At 29.0% G+C, this 26405-nt stretch overlaps 2 protein-coding genes across 2 annotated transcripts in view; one reads left to right on the forward strand and one right to left on the reverse strand.

The window, feature by feature from the left end:
- LOC123303579 (DNA-dependent metalloprotease SPRTN-like) lies at positions 1-5366 on the reverse strand. The gene is made up of 7 exons (XM_044886292.1): positions 4963-5366; positions 4835-4889; positions 4622-4772; positions 4456-4564; positions 4271-4390; positions 3476-3692; positions 1-1251 (listed from the first exon to the last, which is right to left on the reverse strand). Exons 1-7 carry the CDS (start codon positions 5026-5028, stop codon positions 41-43), a joined length of 1929 nt encoding a protein of 642 aa, XP_044742227.1. The 5' UTR covers positions 5029-5366; the 3' UTR covers positions 1-40.
- A 4489-nt stretch (positions 5367-9855) lies between these two features.
- The window catches only part of LOC123305133 (dystrophin, isoforms A/C/F/G/H-like), a 794529-nt gene continuing 777979 nt past the window's right edge, over positions 9856-26405 (forward strand). The window contains 18 exon segments of the mRNA XM_044886763.1: positions 9856-9922; positions 10164-10225; positions 10342-10434; positions 10858-11115; positions 11831-12151; positions 12218-13035; positions 13107-13308; positions 13370-13592; positions 14664-14853; positions 14932-15048; positions 15260-15818; positions 15875-16189; positions 18457-18759; positions 18960-19541; positions 21078-21815; positions 22624-22872; positions 22933-23241; positions 23359-23562. Of these exon segments, the coding sequence (XP_044742698.1) occupies positions 9904-9922; positions 10164-10225; positions 10342-10434; positions 10858-11115; positions 11831-12151; positions 12218-13035; positions 13107-13308; positions 13370-13592; positions 14664-14853; positions 14932-15048; positions 15260-15818; positions 15875-16189; positions 18457-18759; positions 18960-19541; positions 21078-21815; positions 22624-22872; positions 22933-23241; positions 23359-23562 (5562 nt within the window). The 5' untranslated portion in view covers positions 9856-9903.

Genomic DNA, 26405 nt, shown 5'->3' on the forward strand with positions numbered 1-26405 from the left:
AAATGAATAAATAATTTCACTAAATATAAAAATACGTTATCTAAAGTGCAGCACAAACATCCAAATGCGCATTAATTTCAGATTCTTTAAATACTCGTGGGCAACAAGGACAGCGAACCAGTTTATCATCATCGCTTTCTATAAGTCTTGATCCACTTTGAGTAGGAATAATTATTTCACTGTCGAATTCACTTATGACAACAGGTTCAGGAGCAATCATTTCATCCTCAAAAACATCCGTCATACAAGTTTCTAAGTGGGCATTTAATTCTGTTCCACTAACCGATTTATTACAAACTAAACAGTTAATTTGTTTTTTTGGCGATTTATTAATCGTTTCTACATCTTCAAGATCTTCAAAATCATTATTAAAACTAGATTCTAAGCATAAATCAATATGGTCATTAATTTCAGATGCTTTAAATGATTTGCTACAAATTGGACAAACTGTATCTTCGTCTCCGCATAAATCAATAACAGGTATCTCTTTTTTATTTATTTCAATCACATCGCTTGATTGACTTGTAATTGACTCGATACTATCTTGACTTGAATTTTGTTTTTTATTTGTGTCAGGATATTTATTTGCCCAAAAATCACGAACGTTTTTATATGGATCCTTGACTTCATTTTCCAGAATTTTTGTCGCTTGAAACAATTCATTATCGCTGCTATAATCATATATTTCATCCATGTTAACATCATCAACTTTTTTTAATTTCTTTGAGCTACTGGGTGCAGGTTCTGAGATATGTCGTTTAGAACCTCCACTAGCGGGATATTTATTTGCCCAAACGTTACGAACAGTAGCTTGTTGATTTTCATTCCTACTATCCTTAGTTTTTACAGCCTTATTAAACACTTCATCATCACTTGAATGTAAGCTATAACCACTTCCAGAAAATGGCTTAAAATTATTAATTCGTAATGGATTAGAATCAGTTTTATCTTTTCCATCAGTTTTTGTACCCCGTACAACGATAGTACCACTGCCTTTATTCATCACAGCACTTCCACCCGTTTTTGATTTATTATCCAGATCTTTAAAAGTTTGTATTTGTGCAGTTTGAGGTGGTTTTGATTTATTTTGATTCGAATTAGTTTTTTTAATCATATTTTTGTTTGGTATGGATAAATCTCCCATTGTATGTATTTTATTTACATTCGATTTGACTGGAACTTTGTTTGAATTTGAATCATGTAAATATTTTCGTATATCAGTTATTGGTACAGATTTTGTTGCCAATTCACCTTAAAAAAATTGTAAATATTAGCCACGAACTTAGTCCATATGTATATATGAGTGTAATTTAGAAGGCTTAAAATTGTCCTAGTTCATATGTATAATCCGCTAGTTGGCATTTAAGTAGAAAGCACCGAATAAACACTGAGCGAAGAAATAAAAAATTATAAGAATATAAAAATAAGTTTTAATTAAAAATTATAAAAACAGTATTTTGCTAAACAAAAATTTGGATAAATCAAAAATAATATTATTGCGTAATAAACACCCAAATAACAGGAAAATACCTCAAGAATATTATATATTCTCATTAAATATGTAATTTAGTATTTTTATAAATCAAAATTAGAATTTGACAAGTTCACAAAGCATTTCAAATTTTCAATCATGCTACCTCTCTCTTACTCTAAGGGGTAATTGAGGAGGTCCAGCATTTTTGTCTTATATGACATCTGGTGGTTTTTTCATTGAACTAGGACAAAATAATCATAAAAATCTTACATTATAAATATATATACTTTTTAACAAGTTAACACGTCTATTATCTATCACCGTACTAACTAATGTTCAAGAATGTTCCAATAATCCAAGGAATAAACAATAAATAAAGGTATCCGGTTCTATTTGTGTACAAAAGGTACCCGGGATCAAAGATCATAAAATACGATTTTTAAGAATATTTATATTTATAACCGATAACGGCCACTGTTATAGAAAAATAGTAGTTATCAAATTTGTATATTAGGAAATTTGCTATAAAAAACATGCAATTACTTGTTTTTCATAAGACCAACGGTTTTTAAGAAAATTCGATTCAAAAACTTGTAACATACAGTATGCACTACTTCACGATCTATGTATTTTTTATTTTTACGTATTCCATTCTCATTAAAGAACAAAAATTGAAATGGAGCTAGTCATACTTCAAAAATTTTTCAAATTGATCGTCCAATCTTTTTGTAATGCTTACTTATTTCATTTAGCACAAATATTCGACACACAGATCCCGGGGTGCATACTGTATGTTACAACGTTTTGAACCGAATTTTCTTAAAAACCGTAAGTCTCACGAAAAAAAAAATTGTATGTTATTTGTAGTAAATTTCCTAATATAGAAATTTGATAACTACTATTTTTTCGAAAACAGTGACCGTTAACGAAAGATTCGCTAAAAATTGTATTTTGTAACATTTGATTTCGGTTAACTTTTGTAGCGGCTTTCGGATCGATGAGAAATTTTTGGGATTTTCTTGGGAGCCGCCAATAGAAGGTTCATGCAAAAATCTAGATTTCCGGGAATTTTTCCGAAGTGACTATATTCTCTTTATTAAAAATGTTTTAAAAATATTATGATGATCGAAATTGAATCCTTATTTTATGTAAATGAGTCACGCAAAAATTTATTTTAAAAAAAACTTGTATATACTTTTAAGGTAGTACCTACACGAAAGTGATATTCCAAGAATTTCTCAAAACTCAGAATATAAAATATTTAATTCATAATACACTTGCTGTTAAAATTAGAAGATGATTTACCATGCCATACATGAGATATTAGCAATTAAAAGTGACGCAATTTGTACGTGTACATGGGAGAAGTGTATAAAAATACACAAATTTACAAATATTATATTTATTTACCAATGAATGACGTCCACCATCTCTATGAAAAACTAATATAATGTAGAATACTATATTTAGAAAATATATAAATAAAAATAAAAATTATTTACCATATAGTTTCGATAAAAAACTTAAATAAATAACTCGTTTTAGCGATGATTTTTGTGGAAAAGATATGAAGACTAATGTTAAAGGCATATGTCATAGTGTGTGTGCTTATATGTATACTAGAAACAGTAGTGAGGAACTACAGTCTTTTGAAAATAATATATGGTATATGTATAATAGTCATAGCACAGTTAATGCACTGAATGATAGTATTAGTCCAAAACTTTTTGACTGGACGGTCGCGGAGGAACTACCTTAAAAGAATACTATTAAAATTAAATTTTCAATTAAAAATCTTTTATAATTTGTACAATCCATTTAGTTTTACAACTCTTTCATCATATTTCTAATATTCGTTGCCATAAAAATATATTATCATTTGATTTACACATGTTATGCAATTTTTGAGTTCTCTATCTCATCATAAAAACAGAAGACAGAAGCAAGTAAACAGACATGCATACGAAGAAAGTTAAATAAAGCTAGTAAGAAGATTTTTACCTGTTTTTTTCGATTTTTTATCAGGTTCTCTTATTTTTATGAAAGTGCCATTGCAAATACTTTGATGTTGTGCCCACCAACGATCATTTGGACCTGGAGCTCGATTTGAAGCTCGTTTTACCATCCCATAAAATGGTCGTTGATTTTGACAAGGACCATTACAACGCCACCAGTGGGTTTTATAAAGCCGCACTTCATCATGAAAATTATGATAAACCTATACAAATTATTTATTAATAAATATATCACTCGCGAAAAACCTACATTTATAATCCAAAATATTAAAAGAACATCAAAGTGGGATTGTACTTAATATTTTATCTATTTTAATTTTATTTTTTAATATAATATTAATGATAGTATGGTAAAAGAGGGCTGCCGCAAATCTACGCTAATCGGCTCTGTGTATTAATATAACATTTATTTGATTTGATCTGGAAAATTTAAATATTTTCTGTTACAGTGTTCTAAAAAAAATTTTAAATATTTTCTGTTAGCGCGAAAAGGTATTTCGAAATTCAAGTTAAACGTAACAAGCAAGCTTGGATTCAAAACCTCAAACGGGTTTTTAAATAACTCTAAAACTCTTTAAAGATAAAAATTTTAGATAAAATTTCAAACTTAAGTTGTTAGAAGTATTGTTCTAAAATTTTTTTTTATCATGATCATGGTGTGCGCGTCTTTAGTATGTACTCAGCGTGTCTCAAATTGAATTAGTTGGGTCAAATTAATCCAAGTTTACGAATTTTAATACATAAAAAAAAAAAGACTCACGGCTAAGACACTTATACTTACAGTAATATTGGTTCCAGCTTCGTTGTTAATGCGATACATATGTTTATGAAATTCGGGTCCATGGCCATCTCTATCTCGGTTATTATGAGTCACAAATAAATAAGCGTGGATCATTTCATGCTAAAACATACATATTACATTATTGAAAGAGCAAAGCAACAGACAGTAAATTATCATTTGCATACCAACAAAGTTTCAATTAAATCTTTTCTGGGTCTTAATTTTAATAAAGGTTCGCTTAAACTAACTGTGCACGCGCCTCCACGTCCTTCATAGCTACATATACCAGCACATCTAAAACAAATTTAATATAAATATATGCCATTCAGGATCTTACAAATTACGACTTACGTAGTCATTCTTTTACTCCATTTTACAATTACAGCATTTAATTTGTTATAAAAAAACCTTTTATCAAATTGAATAAATAACGTAAAAATATTTGGAGTAGGGTCTATTAGCTCCCATGACGGATCAATTAAATTTTCTTTATTTTTATTATCTGAAAGAAAATTCACATGCCAAATAAGCGTAAGGAAATTTTCGTATTATTAGTGATCTTACTTTTATTATTATATTTTTCCTTCTCAGAAATGCACGGTATTGGTGTAGAATTTTCCTAAAAAAGAATATTTTAGTAAATAATAAGGCTAAAATATAACCATCATTAAAGTTCAGTAATAAAATCAAACCTCCATTTCTAATTGTTGTTGAAGGCGTAAGGCCAAAATATAATCAGCATTTACAGATCCTTCCATAATTAAAAAATAATACCATGCAGATTAAGAACTTTGTTTTCCTTTTTTACTGTAAAATTTTGTTTTTTGGCGAAAAAGCTTAGCCTTAAGGCGGCAGAATAATTATATTAAAAATTTAGTAATTAAATAATTGATTACTAATTTAAAAAAATTTTTGTTTTGCTTAAATGGATAAAATCTTTTACTTCAAACGCGCGGAATGATTATGCACATTTTTTTTATAATACCAAAAGAAATGCAGAGAATTTGTAAAAGACTTTATTCCTTATTCTTGTTTGTGACTTTGTGAGTGAGTATGTTTCCACGAGTTTATTTGAACTGTCAAGTAGTCACGCAATAATAACCCAAACATGAAACATCTGTTACTGTCTATACAAAATATAAATTGACACAGCGCAAAAGCATTTATTTCAGAGACTCGTATTGGTTGCAAGGCAAATTTTTTTTCTCTCAAACCGGGAAATTTAAAAATGATTTTTACATGCAACATTTTAAAATTATTTTATTGTTTGTCCAAAAGAAATTATTTGCTAACTTGATTAAATTGTAAGTAACTGTAAATTATATTTACTATCTGTTAATTATTAATTAAATTTTATATCGAAATGCTTATTGTAAAAATATAAAGTAAGAGAGCATAATAATAGGGTCCAAAATGTGGTCCTGTGGTCCTAAAAGAGTCTTTTGCAAATTCTCTGCCTCTTTTTAATTTTATAAAAAAAAAATGGGCATTATCGTTATGTGCGTTTGAAGTAAAAGATTTTTTCCATTTAAATAAAAATAATATTTCTTTAAATCTATATATATAAAACAAAGTCGTGTTAGTTACACTACTTATAACTAAAGAACGGCTGAACCGATTTAGCTGAAAATTGGCAGGGAGGTAGTTTAGAGCCAGGAGAAGGACATAGGATTTTTATCCCGTTCGACAGCATTCCCGTGGGACTTGATAACTGGGTTGGGTTTCGGTGTTGGTGCCATCTGTAGTAAACATATTGAACTAACATTTATTTCGGCGGTGGTGCCATCTATGATGAACTTATTGGCCAATCCTTAAAAGTTTGTGGTTTAAATCTAGATCATTCATGTTTTTCCCATGGTCAATTATACGTGGCATGTTCACGGGTCGGAAGACCATCTGCGTTATTTGTTTTTGCACCTGATAATAAAAAAAAATGTCGTGTATCACAAGGTACTTAAATGAAGAGCAACCTATGTACTAAAATACAGAAATAATTATGAATGATTAATGTTTTTTTTAATTTTTTTTTTTGTATTTTTTGCAATTAAAAAAAAAAAACTGCTTATTTATTGCCATTAAGGCGGAACAAAGTTCGCCGGGTCAGCTAGTTAGTTATAAATTAATACAGTAAAAACTTTTCAATACAACTATTCAAAACTCTTTTACCAAAAACAAAAATTTTTACATATGTATAAATCTCTGAGGTCTCTAAAATTTTGGTAAAATGAAGTCGGGTTCGTCAATGAGCAACATAGGTCAATTTTGTCTTGTAAACCGTTAGAGATAGAACAAAAGTTTAAATGTAAAAAGTGTTCCTTATATAAAAATTAACAACTTCTGTTTGAACAATTTTCTTTAACATCACTGTTTATCCGTGAGGGCGCAAATTAGACCTTAATTGTATAGTATGTATCATATGGGAACATCAGTTATGTATATATATAGAGTAATCAACACTATCTATACATGGTATTTCAACAATTAACTCAGTCAATTGTTTATTTTCACTTGTTATATTATTATCTTTCATAAAAGTATAAGTTCTCAAAGAAAATTTAGGATATCTACCCCGACACTATAATTTTTTCAAGTTCTTGTTAGTTCAAAAATTAACAGTAAACAAGTGAAAACAAACAATTGACTGAGTTAACTGTTGAAATACCATGTATAGACAGTGTTGATTGCGCAATCGTTTTTACGTCTTGTAAGAAAAGAAAGATAGCCACTCTTTCGCATAAAATAATAAGAGTATCTTTCTTCTCACTTCCTCGGTGGATATTGTATACAGTTTGGCAATCAACTCGTGAGCCATTTAAATTATATGAAGAAAGAAGAGTGTTTATAGACATTCTTATGTATACGACAAAGAAAAACTCTTCAGACAATGTATTGTGTGTGATGCGCGCGTAATCAAATCATTTAATCTGTAATTGTATATGCAGCAGGTCAGTGTCATCCTTTGAAAATACACTGTGTTATCACTAGTACATCACTCGAAGTTGTACGCATACGATCATGAAGGCTATAAAGAAGGAGAACGATCGCTATGTTCTGAAGCATTAGCGCACATGTCTCTGAAAATTTGTAGAATTTATAGTTCATTTTTCAGCCACCAGCCGCGCTGTCGTCGGTAAGTAGTATATTAGCGCACAACAGCCCGCATTTAATGAGACAACTTAGCGATCCCAGCGCCTCACTTATTTTGTCCATATTTTGGGGACAATATTTTCTATTGCGATTGTTCTCCTTCTTTATAACCTCCATGCATACGATAATGCGCGCATCACACACTGTACATTCCCTCTTTGTTTCATACATAAGAACGTCCATAAAAACTCTTCTTACTTCATACATTTTAATTGGCTAACAAGATGGTTGCCAAACTGTATTGTATATGCCATAACAAACAAACACATACATTATATATGTAACGTATAAATTTAATGTACTTAGTTTGCGCCCTCATTTATTAATTTTTCTATAAGGAACATTTTTTACATTTAAACTTTTGTTCTATCTCTTACGATTTACAAAATGGGTTCTATGGACCCAAGATCCAATTGTGGATTTTGTGGATAATTTTTTCAAGCTTATTTAAACCTACAATTACTAAAAAATTTGTCAGTAATTACATTCATGTCGGACTTTTCCCATCACTTGACAAAGTCAATTAAAAGTTTTTTTCATGACGTAAATGAAAATACATCTCAAATATTTGCCTGCGTAATGTTAAAGTTTAAAATTAATCGTTATCTTAATGTCAATAATAGTTTTTAATAAGCTTATTTTTTTGTTGCGACTAAAAATAAAAATAGCCATTTGAAGAAAAATTTAATCAAATTATCAATGAACAAGTGACAATTTACTGAGTTAACATTTACTGACTGTCTATACATGGTATTTCAACAATTAACTCAGTCAATAGTTTGTTTCACTTGTTGTAAATAAGTTTTTTTAAACCTACATGTTTTGAAACGAATTTTTAAACAAAAAATTTTTCCCCGAAAATTGATCCCTTTAGTATTTTTAATATTTTCGGATGGGTTTACATTCAGTTCATGATACTGAACCTACTTAAAAAATTCGCAGCGCAGGAGCTGCGTCAGCTAAGCGAATTCCCTCAGAGATAAAAAAAAACATTTTTCAAAAATTTTAATTTCGAGAACTAAGCGTAAATATGCAAGCGTACATCATTGATCGCATTGATTGCATTTATTTTTTTACCACCCTTAAACTAATATTTTTCGGGATAATGCCAAACCCAGATTTTAAGGCATACTTAAAATTTAAATTCCTTTTTTTAATTAAAAATACATAAATTAAAATTTTGCCCCTGGACTCTCGTCATGGCCCTGGTCTCGGGTTCGAGTCCCGTTTAGGCCGCACTTTTTTGTTTATTTTTTTGTTTGCAGGCGTGTGTGGCGTTCACATCAGGTTTTTTCATTATTTCTTTTAATTAAATAAATCTAAATGTAATAATTAAGTGAAAGACAAAAAAAATGTTTTTTTCTTAATTAAAATAATTATTAAATTATTTGGTAAACAAAATTTTTTAAAGAAACAGTTCATTAAACAGTTACACATTTTGTTGTAGTAAATAAATAAGTTAATTTATATGAATTAATGAATTTAATTGATATGAGTTCCTACATCTTTCCTTGTTTTTATTCCTTTATTAAACAATATTTAAAAATTCATAATTAGGATTATTATTTTTGTACCATATGAACAATTAATAATTATTGTATTAAAGGTCAATAAACAAGATACAATTCCTTGTTAAAGGGTCAATATTATTCTTATAAACTAAAGCAATGTACACACACGACAAACATACCCTTGAAAGAAGGCTAGAATGCTTCATTCAAGTATGTACAACTATTTTGTTCTTTAAGGAATGAATAATATGTGTTCATTTCTATATTAAAATAATACTCTTATTTATTTATTTTAATTATTCCAATGAATGATAGATAATAAAAATAAACTAGCGATTAAAGAATTTGTGAATTAAACTAATATTTACATTTGTCAATAGAAACATAGCTTTATAAAATTATAAAACATTTCAAAAAGTGTTCCATTTGCTAATTTGCAAACTAATAAAAAAAAAAACTTTATTATATATTTTTGAAACGTTGTTAGATAAAATATTGACTACTAATTCATTTTTTAATAAATTAGAACTAGTAAACTATAATTATTGCATATTTGATTTTGGAAGCAATTTAAAACAACCTTGATTATTTTTTGGCATGATATTTCTTGTGAAATATACTATATGAAATATGATGTATAAGATTAAAATACATAGATCATAGATGTAAGATTGAAGCAGCAGGTGATTTGTCAAAAGCCGTATACAATTTATAATATTATGTATTTGATTTTAAATGCATTTGAATAATTTTTATATTTGAAGTAATCTTTATGTTAACTTTATTCAACAACAACATTAATTTATTCATTTTTAAAAAGTCAAATTACACCGACAATTGTTTACTTAAAACAATATACAAGGGAGTGGTGAAATATGAAAAACTTTACTACTTAACCTAAACATTCCGAGAAAATAACGTTTTTTTATTTAATACTCGCTTGAAAATTGTGTAATCAGTGTTTGAATTTATGAAATGGATTCATTAAATTTAGGTAATTGAAATAAAATAATGAAATCATTAAATAATTGGTGAAAATTTTGGTTAAAAATGTGTTTGTTTTGGTACCTACCTGTTGATTTGTTTGCGTTAATTTTTCAGTTTTATCATTAATTTTAAAGTGTTTCATCATTTTTGAGGATATTTTATAAAGATATTGACTCATTTTTTCTCGAAAATTAATCTTTATCGAGTCTATGTTAGAAAAATGATGCCTAAAAGAATTTTGTTTACAGATGAACGGGAGGATGTTCAGAAAAAAGCGTTTACGAAGTGGATTAATTCGCATTTATCGAAGGTGATTTCTAGATTTTTACATATCCTTTTTATAATAATTGCATATTTTATTTGTTAATTAAATATGTTTTTAAGTATATAAAATTACAGCGAAATTTATATATAATTTATTTTTAGATTAACGAACCATTAATAAACGATTTATTTACCGATTTACGTGATGGAACGCGTCTCTTGTCTTTATTGCAATGCCTTACCGGAAAACAATATGTAAGTAAAAGTAGAAGATAAACAGCTATTCACGGTTCAAAAAAAGTATGATTTTTAATTGTACGTCAATTATTCGTATAGCTATTATTAAAAATACTACACTACTAAATATGCATACATTTTTTGTATGCATTAGTGTAGTTGCATTACACAAATTCTGTGACATTGTGCAAAAAAGTTTTCGTTCGTTCAACTTACTTTTAAATAAGCGCAATATTTTGTTTGAAACTATAAGCATGAATAAGGCTATCTATCTATGTTAACAAAAAAGACGAATTTGTTTAGTAGTTTAGTAAGTTTTTCAGTTCAAAATACTCGAAACATCAGTACAATCGGTGTTCCGTTAAAAATCATCTTTTTTCGCTTAATGAGCTGGTCTATACTTGTGTAAATGTCATAAATAAGAATATAATTTTCTTTTAGAAACGCGAAAAGGGTGAAATGCGTTTACATCATCTGAACAATGTTAACAAAGTATTGCAAGTTCTTGAGTCAAATGGTGTAAAATTAATCAATATCAGCAGTGAAGCAATTGTTGACGGAAACGGAAAATTGACACTAGGTCTGATATGGAGTGTTGTGCTTCGTTGGCCAGGAGGTCGGCTTGACTCACTGGTGCCAGATCATCAACATTCAAGCTTAGAACGGGCATTGTTATCATGGTGTCAACGTAGTGTTCAAGTAAGTATCCATTTTAATAAAAGCATTTTTACAAAGAATATTTGAAGAGCAATTATCTAAACATAGTTTGACCACAATGTAGCATTTTTAGGATAAAACAAAATATCTCTAAAAGATTTTTCCAAAACATGATATTTATAATACCAAAATCATGAAAATAAGCAGTTAAAAATTTAATGATAATTAGTTTAAGTGATATAATCTAGTTAAGTTCGCTTTCATGGACGACAAATTTTTACGATGGGTTTTAATAAGTGGACTAAAATGAAAATCTCAGCACTTCGATGGCAAAAAAATAAACCAATATTAGTAATCAAACACCTGCTGTTGTTGTCAAATTACATTATTCTAATTTTTTTTTTTTTTAAGAAAATGTCAGTTTTTTGAACTTTACAGTCAAATAATTGTTTTTGTTGTCAAATAATATTAAATTATAAATTTGTTTTAAAAAAATATCCTTTGATTTCAATCATCTGTTGTGGAATTATAATTACTTACAGACTTACGTTTTACAGACTAATAGCTTTTCAAATATTTTATATGTTTGATAACCTCTGTTTTCAACGGAACAGATTTATAAATACAAATTTGAGTACAACAAAATGTAAATTACCAACTGCTATTTTTTCAACTTCTTTTTAACAAATTGCCTCTTGAAAGTATGAACCTAAATTGTTATAAATTTTAGAATTAATTTTTATATCTTTGCATTTAGAATTATTCAGATGTTGAAATTCGCAATTTTACAACAAGTTGGTCGGATGGACGAGCATTTTTAGCATTATTGCATCGATGGCGGCCAAATTTATTTGAGTATAAACAAGCCTGCTTAATGTCACCAACAAAACGTTTAGATTTTGCATTTAGACTAGCTCATGATCGACTTAATATTGATACTCTATTGGATCCCGAAGATGTTAATACAAATTGTCCCGATAAAAAATCAATTATGATGTATGTAATGTGTCTTTTCCAATCATTACCAACAGAAGAGGATATGAAATCTATAGAAAATGAACCGCCAGATATTGGACACGTTGATGTAAGCTTTAACACAAATTATCAATATATAATTCGAACTAACACATAATTTATTTTTTAGACTGAGAATATGTCTTTAACAGCTGGTTTAGAATCACGACCGTTAAGTTTACTAAGCCATGTATCTGTTGAATTAGGTGGATATCAAACTGCACTAGAGGATGTACTTACTTGGTTGTTGGCCGCGGAAGATCAATTAGCTCAACAGCCAACACATTTACCTACTGATTTAGCCCAATTAAAAGACCATTTTCATCAACATGAAGCATTCTTACTACAACTAGCTGGCCAACAAGATGGTGTAGGCTCAGTTTTAACCGAAGGTGCGCGGTTATTGGCAGAGCCTGGCCTTCATCAAGACGAAGAACATGAAATTCGTTTACAAATGAATTTATTAAATGCTAGGTGGGAACGCTTAAGATTAAATGCTTTAGAAAGACAAGCGTCAATACATACAGCATTGCGTACGGAACAAAGAAATAAATTAGATTTGTTACGAAAGTGGTTAACACAAGTTGAAGGTCGCATGGCAGAAGTTTGTGCAGCACCTCTATCGCAGAGGGTTGATAAACATAAAGAGTTACAAAAGGACGTGGAACAACAAAAAGAATCAGTTGATATTCTTTCAAATATTGTAATAATTGTTGATGAAACTGATTCAGATGATGAGTTTTCTGCTATGGAAGATGAATTAACAGCGTTAAGTGAGAGATGGGCTCATGTTTGTAGTTGGTCTGAAGAAGAGACTCAAAGGTTGAAAAAATGGTGTTCTTTGATTGAAACTCGTGATCAAGAAAAATCCTGGTTGAATCGACGAGAAGTTACGCTAAAAAATATGGAAGCCAATCCGGCATCAGAAATTGTCGAAGTACTTAATCAGTAAGTATGAATACTTTAATTATTTGGATTTCCAAAAAGAAATTTTAATATTTCATTAAATTACTTTACAGGATTAAAAAATTGCAAGTTTTGAAAAAGGAATTAGATGGTTCACAGGAAAGATTGCAAAAACTTCAAGATGATATCGCACTGCTTGCAAAACAAGAAGGGCCATTAGGTATTCAATCAAGTTCTGAATTAGAGAGTTCAGTTGAAACGTTATTCGATCGTTGGGATGCATTAAATCAAATTATAGAAATACAAGCTCATAGAGTATGTCAAAATATATTGGACTTTAAGAAATATTTATTAAATTTAATAATAATTTTTTTAGATTGCTTCATTTGGATTTGAAATTACATTGAGTGGTTCCACAGTTAATATTAGCCAACTTGGATCAAGTAGTCAATGGGAATTACGAAATACAGGCGTTGATTCTAGTAAAGAATCGAAAAAACCACGACTTGGAGAAGCGTTTACTGAAACTGATGAAAATCTATCGCAAATTTCAGATTGGTTACAACAAACTGAACTGCAATTTGAACATTCTGATAAAAGTATGTACTATTTTTTTCGTTAAAATAATTCAATTTTTATTCTATATGTATGCAATTTATGAGGAGTATACTTAATTTTAATTTAAATTTTAAAACGCTTAGAAATATTGAGCGTAAAAATAAAATTTTGTTACAATTGTTCACAATAACAATCCATTTCTACAAATCCCCAAAAAAAGAGACACATGGTGCTGAAATTTTTATGACATATGTATTCTGCATATGTTCTGTCAATTTCGTATTTATTTTAAACAAGTTCAAACATTCAAATACAGGGTAGGCAATACAAACAGGATATTAAACAAGTGAAAACAAACAATTGACTGAGTTAATTGTTGAAATACCATGTATAGACAGTGTTGATGCGCAGTTGCTTGTTTTTTTGACGTCACGTAAATAACAAAAGATATTCACTTTTAAATAGACACACACACAACTGATATTCCTATATTAATACATACTATAAAATTTGCACCTAATTAACGCCCTCGTGGGTAAACAGTGATGTTTACAAAAAAATGTTTCAAACAAAAGTTATTTATTTTTTTATAAGGAACATTTTTTACATTTAACATCTCTAACGGTTCTTTAATATCTCTAACGGTTTACAAGATGGGTCCTACGGACCCAAGACCCAATTGACCTATGATGCTCATTTACGAACTTGACCTCACTTTTTACGTCCTGAGTACGCTGTAAAAATTTCAGCTCGATATCTTTTTTCGTTTTTGAGTTATCGTGTCCACAGACGGGCGGACGGACAACCGGAAATGGATTAATTAGGTGATTCTATGAACACCTATGCCAAAATTTTTTTCGTAGCATCAATATTTTTAAGCGTTACAAACTTGGGACGAAACTTAATATACTATGTATATTTCATATATACATGGTATAAAAATTTACCTCTTGTTATGAATGAAATTTATATAAAATTATTTCCCACTGTATATTCTCCTGAAAAACGATGAGGTTGAAATAGAAAATGGAAAACTCGTATAAAAAACTTTTCGAATTGATAGAGATACTTTAAAATTTACTACATATGATAAATTAAACTAATTTTTTAAGGTGGTAATGTGAAACCTGCAACTGCTCTTACAATTGAAGAGCATTTAGCATGGTACCAAACAACATTACAAGAACTTGAAGAAAAGCAGGAACTATTGAAATCATCTTCTGAAGATAAAAATGTATCCTCAAAAAATGTTCAAGAGTTTAATGAACGTTTAAGTGCTGCACGGAATACATTAAAAAATCGGTTAGTTTGAAAAGATTATTAGTTTTAATTAGACATCACAACTTATTGTTAATTTTATCACTTTTATGAAATTTTTAGCATACAAGAATATGAACAGTTACGACATTTACAAAAAGATACTGAAGAATTAAAAGAGTATATTTTGGAATGTCAATCATTCTTGCTTGAAAATCCAAACATTCCTACATTAACAAAGCTTGACTTACAAAATTTATGTGATAAATTCGAGGTAAATTCTAAAAAATAATTTAAAAAAACAAATTATAAAAAGTAACTTAATACTATTTAATGTTTTGCAATTTTATTTTAATTAAGAAGAAAATTTATTGTTTTAGAAACGAGAGGAAGAAATCGATAACTTGCAATTAAAAGTGTCTAAAATGAATACGTTATTTAATGATTTAAGTAATAAATGTCTGATTGAGGAAGATTTTAAAAATGAGTTAGATACTTTAAATAAGGATTGGAAAAATGTGAAAGATAAATTAAAAAATGAAAAATCTGGTTTAAAAAATATACTTGAGAATACAGAACAATTACTTCGAAATTTAAAAGAAATGAAAGACTGGCTTCTAGCTCTGGAAAAAGAAATACCATCACCAGATAAACCAATTGAAACGTCAGCTCAATTATTTCAACTTAAAGCTAAGTATCAACTTGTTCGAGATAAATGTGATTCTAGACTTACTGATTTTCGTACAATGAATACACTTGCGAAAGAAATGCATCCAAACGATTCAGCTAAAGAAATATCAAAATTATTGTCTGAAATAAACGATAAATGGAATTCAATTGCGACTTCAGTTCAATCACGTGTGAAAATTTTACAAAATGCGTCTAATCATTATGGCCAATTCCGATCATTAGCTGCTCAACAAGCTGATTGGTTAGATCGACTTGAGCGAAGACTTGCTAGAGCTTCTCCTACAGCTGTTGATGCTGAAGATATTTCTGAGGAATTAGATGTAAGTTTTGATTCGTATTTAATTGTGACTGAAATGTAATGAACTTTATTGTTTAGGATTTGGAAAATTATATTAGTAGCGAAGCTGAAGATCGTGTTCAACAATTAAAGGACGCTGCAAAAGTTCTTACAGACAGTGATGTTATGGTAGAAGCAGTTCATTCAGATCTTCTAGCAGTTACCAGTCGATGGGATCGTTTACGTGAGCAAGCTATGGAACGAGCAGCGTTATTAGAACGCTCTGTAGATGAAGCTCAGCAATCTGAAACAATGATTTTACAATTTCAAGCTTGGCTAGATCGTACTGATTCAATGTTATCTGCCAGAGTCGATAATGATCTGACTGCAGATGATTTACCTGATGATGATCAGGTAAGATAATTGATTTATAAGTGCTTTCCGAAAAAACTATAGACTAATTAAAAAAGGAAAATTATTATGGTTATAATCTCAACATACTAAGGTTGAATGGAAACTGAATCCAAAGATATTCTTTACTCAATTTGGATAAATGATGCGTTAAACTAAAAATAAATTAAACGCACTTGAGTTGTAAATTAATTATTATTAACATAAAGTATATTTTTATCGATCAGATAAAAGTAGTTCTAATCAGTCTTATTTTAATCAAATAAGCAAGAATATTTTTGCGAAAGTAGTAAAAAACTAAAAAATTTTCTTATTAAAATGAATCGGAAATTCAGTTGTTCCCATTCAATCCTATCCAAACTAATTAAAAATTTTACATGTTTAAATTGGAATGAATAGAAAATTAATACTATTTTATTCCAATTCAAAATTTGTCCATCAGACAAAGATAATTTCCTGTTAAAAAAATTAATTTTAATATTTTATCCATATGAATAATTTACTTTAAAGGTTTTATATAGTTTAAATAATATACTGTAGAAGTTAAGAAATTACATTTGAATCATTGATTTGTAGATTTAAATAGTCCCGTTTACCTAAAAGACTCGAATCGATCTATTATCAATTAATTTGTCGAAAGAAAACATTGAATATTGTGTTTTCTTTAGAGGAGCTGAAACTTAATCATACATTAAAATAAGAAAAAAATAAAAATCACGGGTAGATATTACTTTTAAGATTTGATAGTAGATTTTTTCAGTTATTTTTACTAATGTAAACGGTCAATTTTTCCTGTAAATAGATTTTTAGTAAAAATTTTAATTCAAATCTTTGTGGTAGATTACATTATAATTATGAGTGCAAGGTGGCAAGTGGCGTAGAAAGCTTTGAAAGTCTGAGTGTGTGTGTGAGGGAATTTTGAGATTCTGGAAATATTAGAGAATAGTTCGGGAATTTAAAAAAAATTTAGTATCCGTTTTTTTTCAATTAAATTAGATTAATCAACATTGATTTTTTATTCCAGTTGAACAAAATCTGTAAGTAGAATAAATGATGTGTTTTTGTAATTTAAGTAATTACAAATTTTATTTTTGAATAATATAGCTTTGTATTTGTAAAAATTTATTTGTTTAGAGTTTTGTGTCTTTGAATGATTTAACAAAGCACGGTGATTATTATTAATGTTTTTAGATGTAGACTTGTTATTGTTGTGCAAAAATTTCACTGATTATATTAGTACAATGCAATTAATGTCTTGCTAGAAAGGAATTCCTTCATAGATCGAATTTTGTGTATCATAAAAGAGGGTGATCTTTAACTGTGCAGCTACCTTTGAGGGCAAACCATTCTTTCTGTTTTCTTTTTTAATTTCTCATCAATCGTTGACTACAATGAAAATGTCAAAAAAATTTGATATAAATTTGAAGTAGGGGTGTAGTATCTCAGAGTGATCCATGTTCCTGAGATTCAATCACTGAATCCTCCTTAAAAAACGCAAGATCCGATTAAAGTAGGAATTTTTTACAAGTGAACTGAATTTGATATTAATTATAAAGTAACAAAAATTTAAAATATATTATTTGTTAATTTTTATACCATGTATATATGAAATATACATAGTATTATAAGTTTAGTCCCAAGTTTGTAACGCCTAAAAATATTGATGCTACAAAAAAAAAATTGGTATAGGTGTTCATAAAATCACCTAATTAATCCATTTCCGGTTGTCCGTCCGTCCGTCCGGCCGTCCGTCCGGCCGTCCGTCCGTCCGTCTGTGGTCACGATTACTCAAAAACGAAAAGAGATATCAAGCTGAAATTTTTACAGCGTGTTTAGGACGTAAAAAGTGAGGTCAAGTTCGTAAATGAGCAACATGGGTCAATTGGGTCATGGGTCCGTAGTACCCATCTTGTAAACCGTTAGAGATAGAATAAAAGTTTAAATGTAAAAAATGTTCCTTACAAAAAAATAAACAACTTTTGTTTGAAACATTTTTTTGTAAACATCACTGTTTACCCACGAGGGCGTTAATTAGGTACAAATTTTATAGTATGTATTAATATCAAAGTGAGTATCTTTTGTTATTTACGTGACGTCAAAAAAACAAACGAGTGCGCATCAACACTTGCGCATTATATGAGAATATCAGTTAAATATGTCAGATATGTATGCATGTGAAATGTGACAGAGTTATCAACACTGCCTATACATGGTATTTCAACAATTAACTCAGTCAATTGTTTGTTTTCACTTGTTATGTTTGATTCTAGATACTCTCACAAGAATTTGAATCTCAAGAGCAGTTACTTGCTGAATTAAATCAACAAATTGATGCTTTTAAAGACAATGGTAAACATGAAGCTGCACTTCGTTTAAAGGAACAAGTGGATTCATTAAAGTTGAGATTCTTACATGTACAACGTACTTATGAAAGATTTCGAAGAACTGATTGCGTTGAAGCACGTTTATCTCGCGCTTTAAGGCAACTTCGAGATGTGAGTGATGCTTCTTGTTTGTTAGAACCAGCATCTGCTGATGTTGAAGGAATCGAAGGACAATTAAAACATTGCTTGGTAATTATTTTTCTGTATTATGGTTTTCAATAAAGTTTAAACTAGTCAATTTTCAAGAACAGAACTCATATTGATAAAATTTTGACAATTTATATTAGTTTGCATACTTCTCAATAATTGTTTTTCTAACTAATTTTAAGTACTAAGTAGAGAAACATGAACATATCCAATATAATTATTATTTTTGATTTTAATTTTAGAAATTCTATCGCACATTAAGCGAAATTAAAGGTGAAGTAACTGATGTTATCAAGCTAGGACGCAAGTTAGTTGAAGAAAGAGCTGTGCCTGATCCACCTCAATTAACGGCTCGAGTTGATTCATTAAAAGAATTGTACAATACATTAGGTGCTCAAATTACAACTGCTAAACAAACTTTAGAAAAAGCATTGGAACTTTTACGCGGAATTCACGAAAGGAATTCTGATTTGCTTGAATGGTTAGATTACAATGAAAATACTTGTGATTGGAATTTATTGGCTGAAATTAAACCGTCTTTAAAAATATTATTAGAAGATTATGACGAATTTAGTAAAATGTGTGATCCAGTATATTCTCATAGCTTAAAAGAAAGTATTAATAATATTAAAATACGTTGGGAGAAGTTAGAATCACATATGCAACTTGCTAAGTGGTTGGAAGATAAAGAAATTGAAGCAAATTCAGCATCAGAAACGAAATTACTTGAATTAGAAAAGGAACTCATGTTTAAAAAGCCATTGTTTGATAAGTGTCCACAAATTTTACAACAAAAATGGAAAGGTCTAATTGAACAGATTAAGGTAAATTGGAATTTAAATTTCTTTATTATTCGCTTAAATTAATTTAACTAACTTATCTACATTTTCATAACTCATTTTTAGTTGTTAATTTTCTTATATTTTATTAAGTACTTCAAACTTTTGAAACAGGGTAAAATTTTGGGATTGTTCTTTTTTCTTTATACTCAAGGCACGTATAAAATAAATTTTTACAGCACCTCAGTAATTCAATATTTTTTAATTAAATGTGTAGACATTTTGTTGGGTGATCTATTTACAAGTTCAGGCAATTAACTTTCTCCATTGGTCAACTTTATTTGTTCAAGTTTAATCATTTATTTATTTATATTATTAAATTGGGTGCGTTTTGTGAGATAAGAGCGGTCAGTTCGTTTACAAAAAAGTATAATATTGATAATATGGGGTGTTAAATGTTAAGAGAGAGGCGCTACATAAATAAACTGAGCGTTCGTGTTTGCAGAATGCAGCGATTTTGTATGTAAATGACTTGCGCACACGATAGTTAGGTTTATGCTTCTAATGAATATAATTGAAAGTGAAAGTTCTTTTCGGTTATAAACTTCCATTTTCTGAATTCAAAATTTAATTTTATAGAATTTGATTATACCAATTCTGGTCTAGTAATAATGAAAAATAGCTGCTGTTATAGGATCCGAAAACAATTTTTGTGAAAAATTTTATGTTATCAATTTCACTGAAACTCGAGTATGTTGTAACCCAGACTTCTCTGCAAAACTGCATATAACACGTTAAAATACAATTTATGAAGTATTATGTTTAATGTCCGTAATTTTTAACAATAGTGTATCCGATCATTAATTCCAATAAAAAGCTAAACGTGCGTTCGCTAATGAAAGGCACTTTATTTCTAACGCAAAATGTAGTTCTAAAAACACACGTTATTTGCGATGTATGGTTGATTAAATGCAGTGACGAACGTATCCCCGAGTTAAATGTAAAGTTAAAAATTTTTCGTCTTTGTTTCTAAAAGAATCTTTTCAAGAAAAGTATTTTCTAAAATAGCTAAGCTGCTTAAATTTTAGCGATATTATGAAACTTTCAGCTTTCTTTTTTTTTTGCTTTTGAATAAAATAATTTACTAACCAATATATTTGAATGAGTCCTATTATGTTTATAATATGGTAAGTAATGAATTTTCCATTTCTGTTTTGTCAAAGAATTTTGGGCTAAAATTACAATATTTGAATTCCGTTTGATAACCTAAAAAAAGAACAGGTTAAAATTTCTTGTTATTTTCAATTATCAGTCTAAAATAATTTTGATGAGAGTGTTGTATACTTTTCTATTGAAAATGTAAATATAAAATTTTTTTCTAAGAAATTATTTAAGCTTTTGTGTTTAAATTAATGTTGCTTGATCATTGTACATAAAAATTTTGAAATATTGGGATAGGTTAATGGGTTGGTAAATTTAAAAAGCGATTAAAACATTTGCTTTTCGGTGCTTTTACTTATGGTTTTCGGTGCTAGTGTAAATAATGTTAAGCAAAGGTAATAATTTACCTTTGATTTTCAGGATAAATGTAAGTTAAAGCAACGTGAAGCAAACGTTTCAAATACAATAATTGATCATAAAAATCCTGAAGTGCAGACACTACCAACACCTGAGCCAATGTTACAAGAAGAATCTATAACAGATTCTCAAGATTTAATCAATGATACATTCAAATTAGTTGAAAATAATAGTCTTTTTTCACAAATTTCCACAATGACTGCGGATAATTTAAAAGCACATGTCACTAAAGATAAAAGAGAAAGTGATCGTTGTCATATGGTTGAAGTAAAAGAAACAGAACCTTCACAAACATTTGTTGCATCCGTCGAAATTTTTCCAAGAACAACACTCCCATCACCTGAGCATGCTGTAGAAATGGTTGAAATTTTTGAAACGGAATCAACTGAAAGTATTCCAGACGCTAGTCTTGCTGAAAATATGACAATTAGTCGGGTGATTGAAGAAAATAATCAAATTAATAACAACAATACTAAAAAGTTAACAATCAGTAAACTTCCATTACCTACTAAAATCAATGCAAATGACCAAGCTAAAATCACATCTTGGAAAAAAGAGAAGGATGTTTTAGGGGAATATTTAATATTGGATGATCATGAAAATAAAGATAGGGTTGAAAAGAAGTCTTCAATTTCACCTTTGAAACATGTTACTTTAAATACAGAAGTAGAAAATTCTAAAATGCATGAGGTTTTTGGAAATGAAAACAATTTGAAAAATGATTCTGAAAGTTTTTCTTCTGTAAGTAATTTTTGCAGTGGGCTTTTAGAAGAAGCTCGAGTATATCTTTTCTAAAATAGTATTAATGTAGTAATATGATAGATCAAGGTTTGCATTAAATCGATGACTTGCAGAATTTCACTTAATTAAATTTTCTTTGGATTCCAAACGAGGTGGGTGTCATCTTCCGCGAAGAATGATTATGACAACAATTATTGAAAACAGTATTCCAACAACTTTTGTTGCACTGATTCAATTACAAAAACCCGGGTGCCAGTATAATTGTAAAAATTAAAAAATTTATTTTCGATAGGGACAGAGTCATAATAAGGGTTAGTATCCAAAAAAAACGATCATTTGACCATTTAAGGTACAATCAAATCACCGCTTGAAATTATATAACAAAAAACAAATTCATTTGGACCAATAATCAGTGTAAACTCTCATCTGTATGGATTTGTAAATGATCAGAGAAACCATCAGAGAATTTTGAATGTTGTTTTTTATAGCCACCTGATTTTTAAAATTGAAGCTGGCAGTCGGAATCGTTTATGGAATCTGATCTAAAGGCATCCACTACCTGCCATAAATTTCCTCAGACTTCGATTCAAAAGAAATTCACTCGATTTTTTTGACGATTTTATTTATAAGTATTTGTTAATTTTTACAATTCAATTTTCGTCCCATGTCTTTTTTTCTTATTATCTTCAAAGACTCGCATTAGAAATATTCTTAATCTTTTCGTTTTTTACATAAGCTTAAATATGATAGATCAACTAAATTTACAAAAAAATTATATACTAACTTTCCATTTTCTTGTTTTTGTTAGGATCGTATGATTACTACATCGATTCGTGAAGTAGAATCGTCACGTCAGGTATCTGTTGTATCGGTTTGTCATAAAGGCTCAGCACCAAATTCTCCAGTGAGTACATTACCGCCATTATCTCCATTATCTCCAGGAACTGATATTAATGAATTTGAACGACAAGCCAAATTGATGTTGGATCGAATGGATAATATGTTACGAGTTGTTAAATCTGTCGGCCACGAAACCGATCCTGGCCGACGTTTAGAGGTAAACAGAAATATTAATTTGTGTTTAAAAGTGAAGTAATAATATAAATATTGATTCCAGATTTTAAAAACTGAGCTAAGTTTATTAGCACCTGATGCAGCTTCTTTGATAAGTCGTGGTGATAGCTTAGTATTAATTCTACATTCAACACATCCTAAACGTGCTGAACGCTTACAACATGATACTATTGCAAAATTGCGTAACGGTTGGACAACAATACGTGAGGAAACTGAACTTCAACGCCAGAAAGCATTATCAGCTCAAAGTCAATTTGAAGAATATCACATTTTGCTTAATTCCATTTCCGATTGGTTAGAAATTGTACCAGGCCGAATTACATTAGCAAATAACCATGAGGGGCAATTACAAGTAAGATATTATGCAATTTTTGTTAATTAGTGAAAATTAATAAAAAATCTACTTACATACATTAAAACTGAGAAAAGTTATTCCAAGAAAGTAATTTGTAATTCATATTATTTTCAGAAAATGAAAGAAGAATTTGATGTAAAAACTCATGAAATTGAACGGTTGTATGGCTTAGTAAACGATTTAAAAAAACAAAACATTGGTATACACGATTCCGATTTAAGTAATGTGAAAAGTAAATGGCAGTCTGTTACCAAACAATTCCAAGTATTACGTACTTCACCAAAAGGCAAAGAAAAGTTCCTTAGCGATCGTGAATTGGTATGTGCTTTTATATTAAATATATTTTTTATTTCTTTTAATGCCTGAGCATTCTAAATAATGTTGTTTTTTGATATTGTGCTTGTACAAACTAACCCAATTATTTGTTGCATGTTGCTATAAGTATATTTAAGGTGAATTACTGAAACTTATTAACATCTATGTGAAAACCATCAAGGTTATAAACCTGAACAAAACTTCTTGTTATTTGATAAAACATAAACAACAAATGCGTTTGTACTATTTAAAATTGTAATTAGTAAATCAATATTTTATGGATTATTTCCAATAAGTTGGTTATTTGAAAAGAAATGAACGATATTTCAAAGGACAAGTATGTCAAAAGAATGGACTTTCATCGAGTAAAGGACAGGGTTGTCAGAATTTTTAATACAAGTTGTCCTACCTATACACAAAAGTAATGTTGAAAGAAAATATTCTGAAATGGCGCCCAGTAATCAGATCATTGACAATTTTTTTAGTAATTGGGCCCTAATGATCAGTTGAAAAATATTTTATTGGTCGATTCGTTTTAAGCCAATCCATGAAAGTAAACTAAAAAAATTGAACTCGGAATTTAAAATCTGTTTTCCAATAATGTACCTAATGTGCCTAATGTGCTACTAAAACCACATAATCAGCCTTAGGATTTTAAGACTTATTATAAATGTTTAGAAATAGTCTAATTTGCGATCAACAAATTTTATGGTAGCAAATGCATATTAAAAGTAGTCTAATTTGCGATAGGTATCCAAATCTGGCAACCTTGGTAAAAGGAGGAGGGACAGAAATGTAATTCGTTATTAGATTATTAGAAAGAAGAAATTCGTTATTAGAAAGATCCGAATAAATAGGACTGTAAAAATTAAAATTAAACTTAAAAACGATTATTTTTTTAATCTAATTTACCTGCTGAATTTCGATATTCCATTAGATTTAAATAAATTTTTTTGTTAACACTTCCATGTTTAAGTCGTGCTATAATTTATTTCGAACAAGAAGATAAACAATCAAAAATTTTGAAATAGATAACCTTGCTTAGTTTATGTCGAAATTATTATGGATATTGTAATGGAATTACGAACACTGTTCAAGAAATAAATATGAAACGCCTCGAATCATTTAATAATATAATTTATTCTAAGTACCGTGGTATTGACTGAGTTAATTTTTGAAATACCCTGTATAGAAAGTGTTGAATATCAGTTCTTACATTGTTTTTAATAAAAAATTTATAAAAACCAAAACAGTTATGGCGGCCTTGCGGTCCTATTTGCTAGGGAGCAAAGAACTGGGAGTATGGGGATAAATGCTGGTGCAGTGAGTAGTAGGTTGAAGATTGAGGCCATAGGGAAACATTTCTGCTTCATAAGACTTACAGACTTGATATTTCCAGACTAAAGTCGAAGGCATCAGCTAGCCCTTAGTAACTTTTAGAATATTATAAATATTGTTATTTTATGAGAGGGCATTTATTTTGAAAAAACATTAAAATTAAACTTAAAATTGAACTATTATAGATATTTGAATTACAAATCGATAATGATAAAATACATTTATAACTTATGAAATATGAGATCTTTCAGTAATGTTATACATTTAATTAAAAATATTTATAATTATGGCACACATATATTTATGTAATGTATAATTTTTGTACTTAGAATTTAGTATTATATTTATGATATTTATTTGAAAATGTATGATATATATTTTAAATGCTGTCATACATAATATTAAATAGTTAGGCACAAGTTTATTTTTGTCCGGCCACTTTTATACGCGTCTACACTACATGTTTTAAAACTGAGAATTTTAACTAAGTACTTAGTGTGTATCCAATGTGTTTATCGTTAGTTCTATGAACTTTGTCTATTGGTGTATTATTATTGTTGTTGTAATTGCATTTTCTGTTTGTTTACTGTTCTCAATTTTTCATAGGAATTTCCCGGCGTAGTGATTTATGTGATTGTTGTAGTTTTTTTTTGGACGTTTCGTTTCAATTCGTTAATTTAATACCAAAATAGTTTTTATGTAAATATCACTGTGCTACCGGTATTTGTGGTGCCAAAATTATTTGAAAACGTTTGGTATGCGTCTATTTCTATTTTTGTGATTTCTTGTAGTTTTATTATGTTTTAAGTTATTCTAACATTTGTTAGGAAATATGGTATTATTCAAATTAATTCGCTAGTTAATTTTCAGTATTTGTCAAGATAAAGTCTAAGTTGGGTTCGTTTTAGTCATTAATTGTGTGATTTACTTAATAATTTAACGATAACATTATTGTTAACAATTATCAACGCACTTCTTAACTTCCGTTAAGCTCCGTTCCACTAATATATTTAAAAGCTTTGATTTTCTTATGTTTTACAAAATAATTTCTTCATTATGCTCTCAAATATTCCTCTACAACAATTTCAGGAAACAGCTGAAAACTTTCAGTGCCAGAAACCCTGTTCAATGAAAAAATCAAATTGATATAAACATTCCATTTCTAAGAAATAAAATTATTTTAACACACATTTAATTCGCCTTCCGGTGGTCAATCTTGGCAATTCCAAAGTGTAGTTCCTAGTCTAAAAGTTCAATTTAATTAATTTGAACTTATGATTTTGATAAATATAATTGATTTTAAACCGAAATTAAAAGCTCGAATTAATTAAATTGATCTATGTGCTTTAAAATCACACTTTGTTTTTTCAAGGTTGGTCTACGAAAGTTGATTCTACTTACTATTGTATATCAACGCCAGCGATCAGATAAAAAAATCTCAAATGTACTTTAAATTTGTTTATTTAACTAGCATAAATGAAAAGTGCTATTATAATTGTTTAATACAT

Source organism: Chrysoperla carnea, chromosome 1 (assembly GCF_905475395.1).
Source record: "Chrysoperla carnea chromosome 1, inChrCarn1.1, whole genome shotgun sequence".
Taxonomy (NCBI): Eukaryota; Metazoa; Arthropoda; class Insecta; order Neuroptera; family Chrysopidae; genus Chrysoperla; species Chrysoperla carnea.

Excerpts from the sequence above, each read along its gene's own strand:
- LOC123303579 (XM_044886292.1), bottom strand. The coding sequence starts at position 5,028 with ATGGAAGGATCTGTAAATGCTGATTATATTTTGGCCTTACGCCTTCAA. Across the intron at positions 4,890-4,962 it reads AACAACAATTAGAAATGGAG|GAAAATTCTACACCAATACC; the intron begins GTTTGATTTTAT and ends ATTCTTTTTTAG. Across the intron at positions 1,252-3,475 it reads TAAAAAATCGAAAAAAACAG|GTGAATTGGCAACAAAATCT; the intron begins GTAAAAATCTTC and ends AATTTTTTTAAG.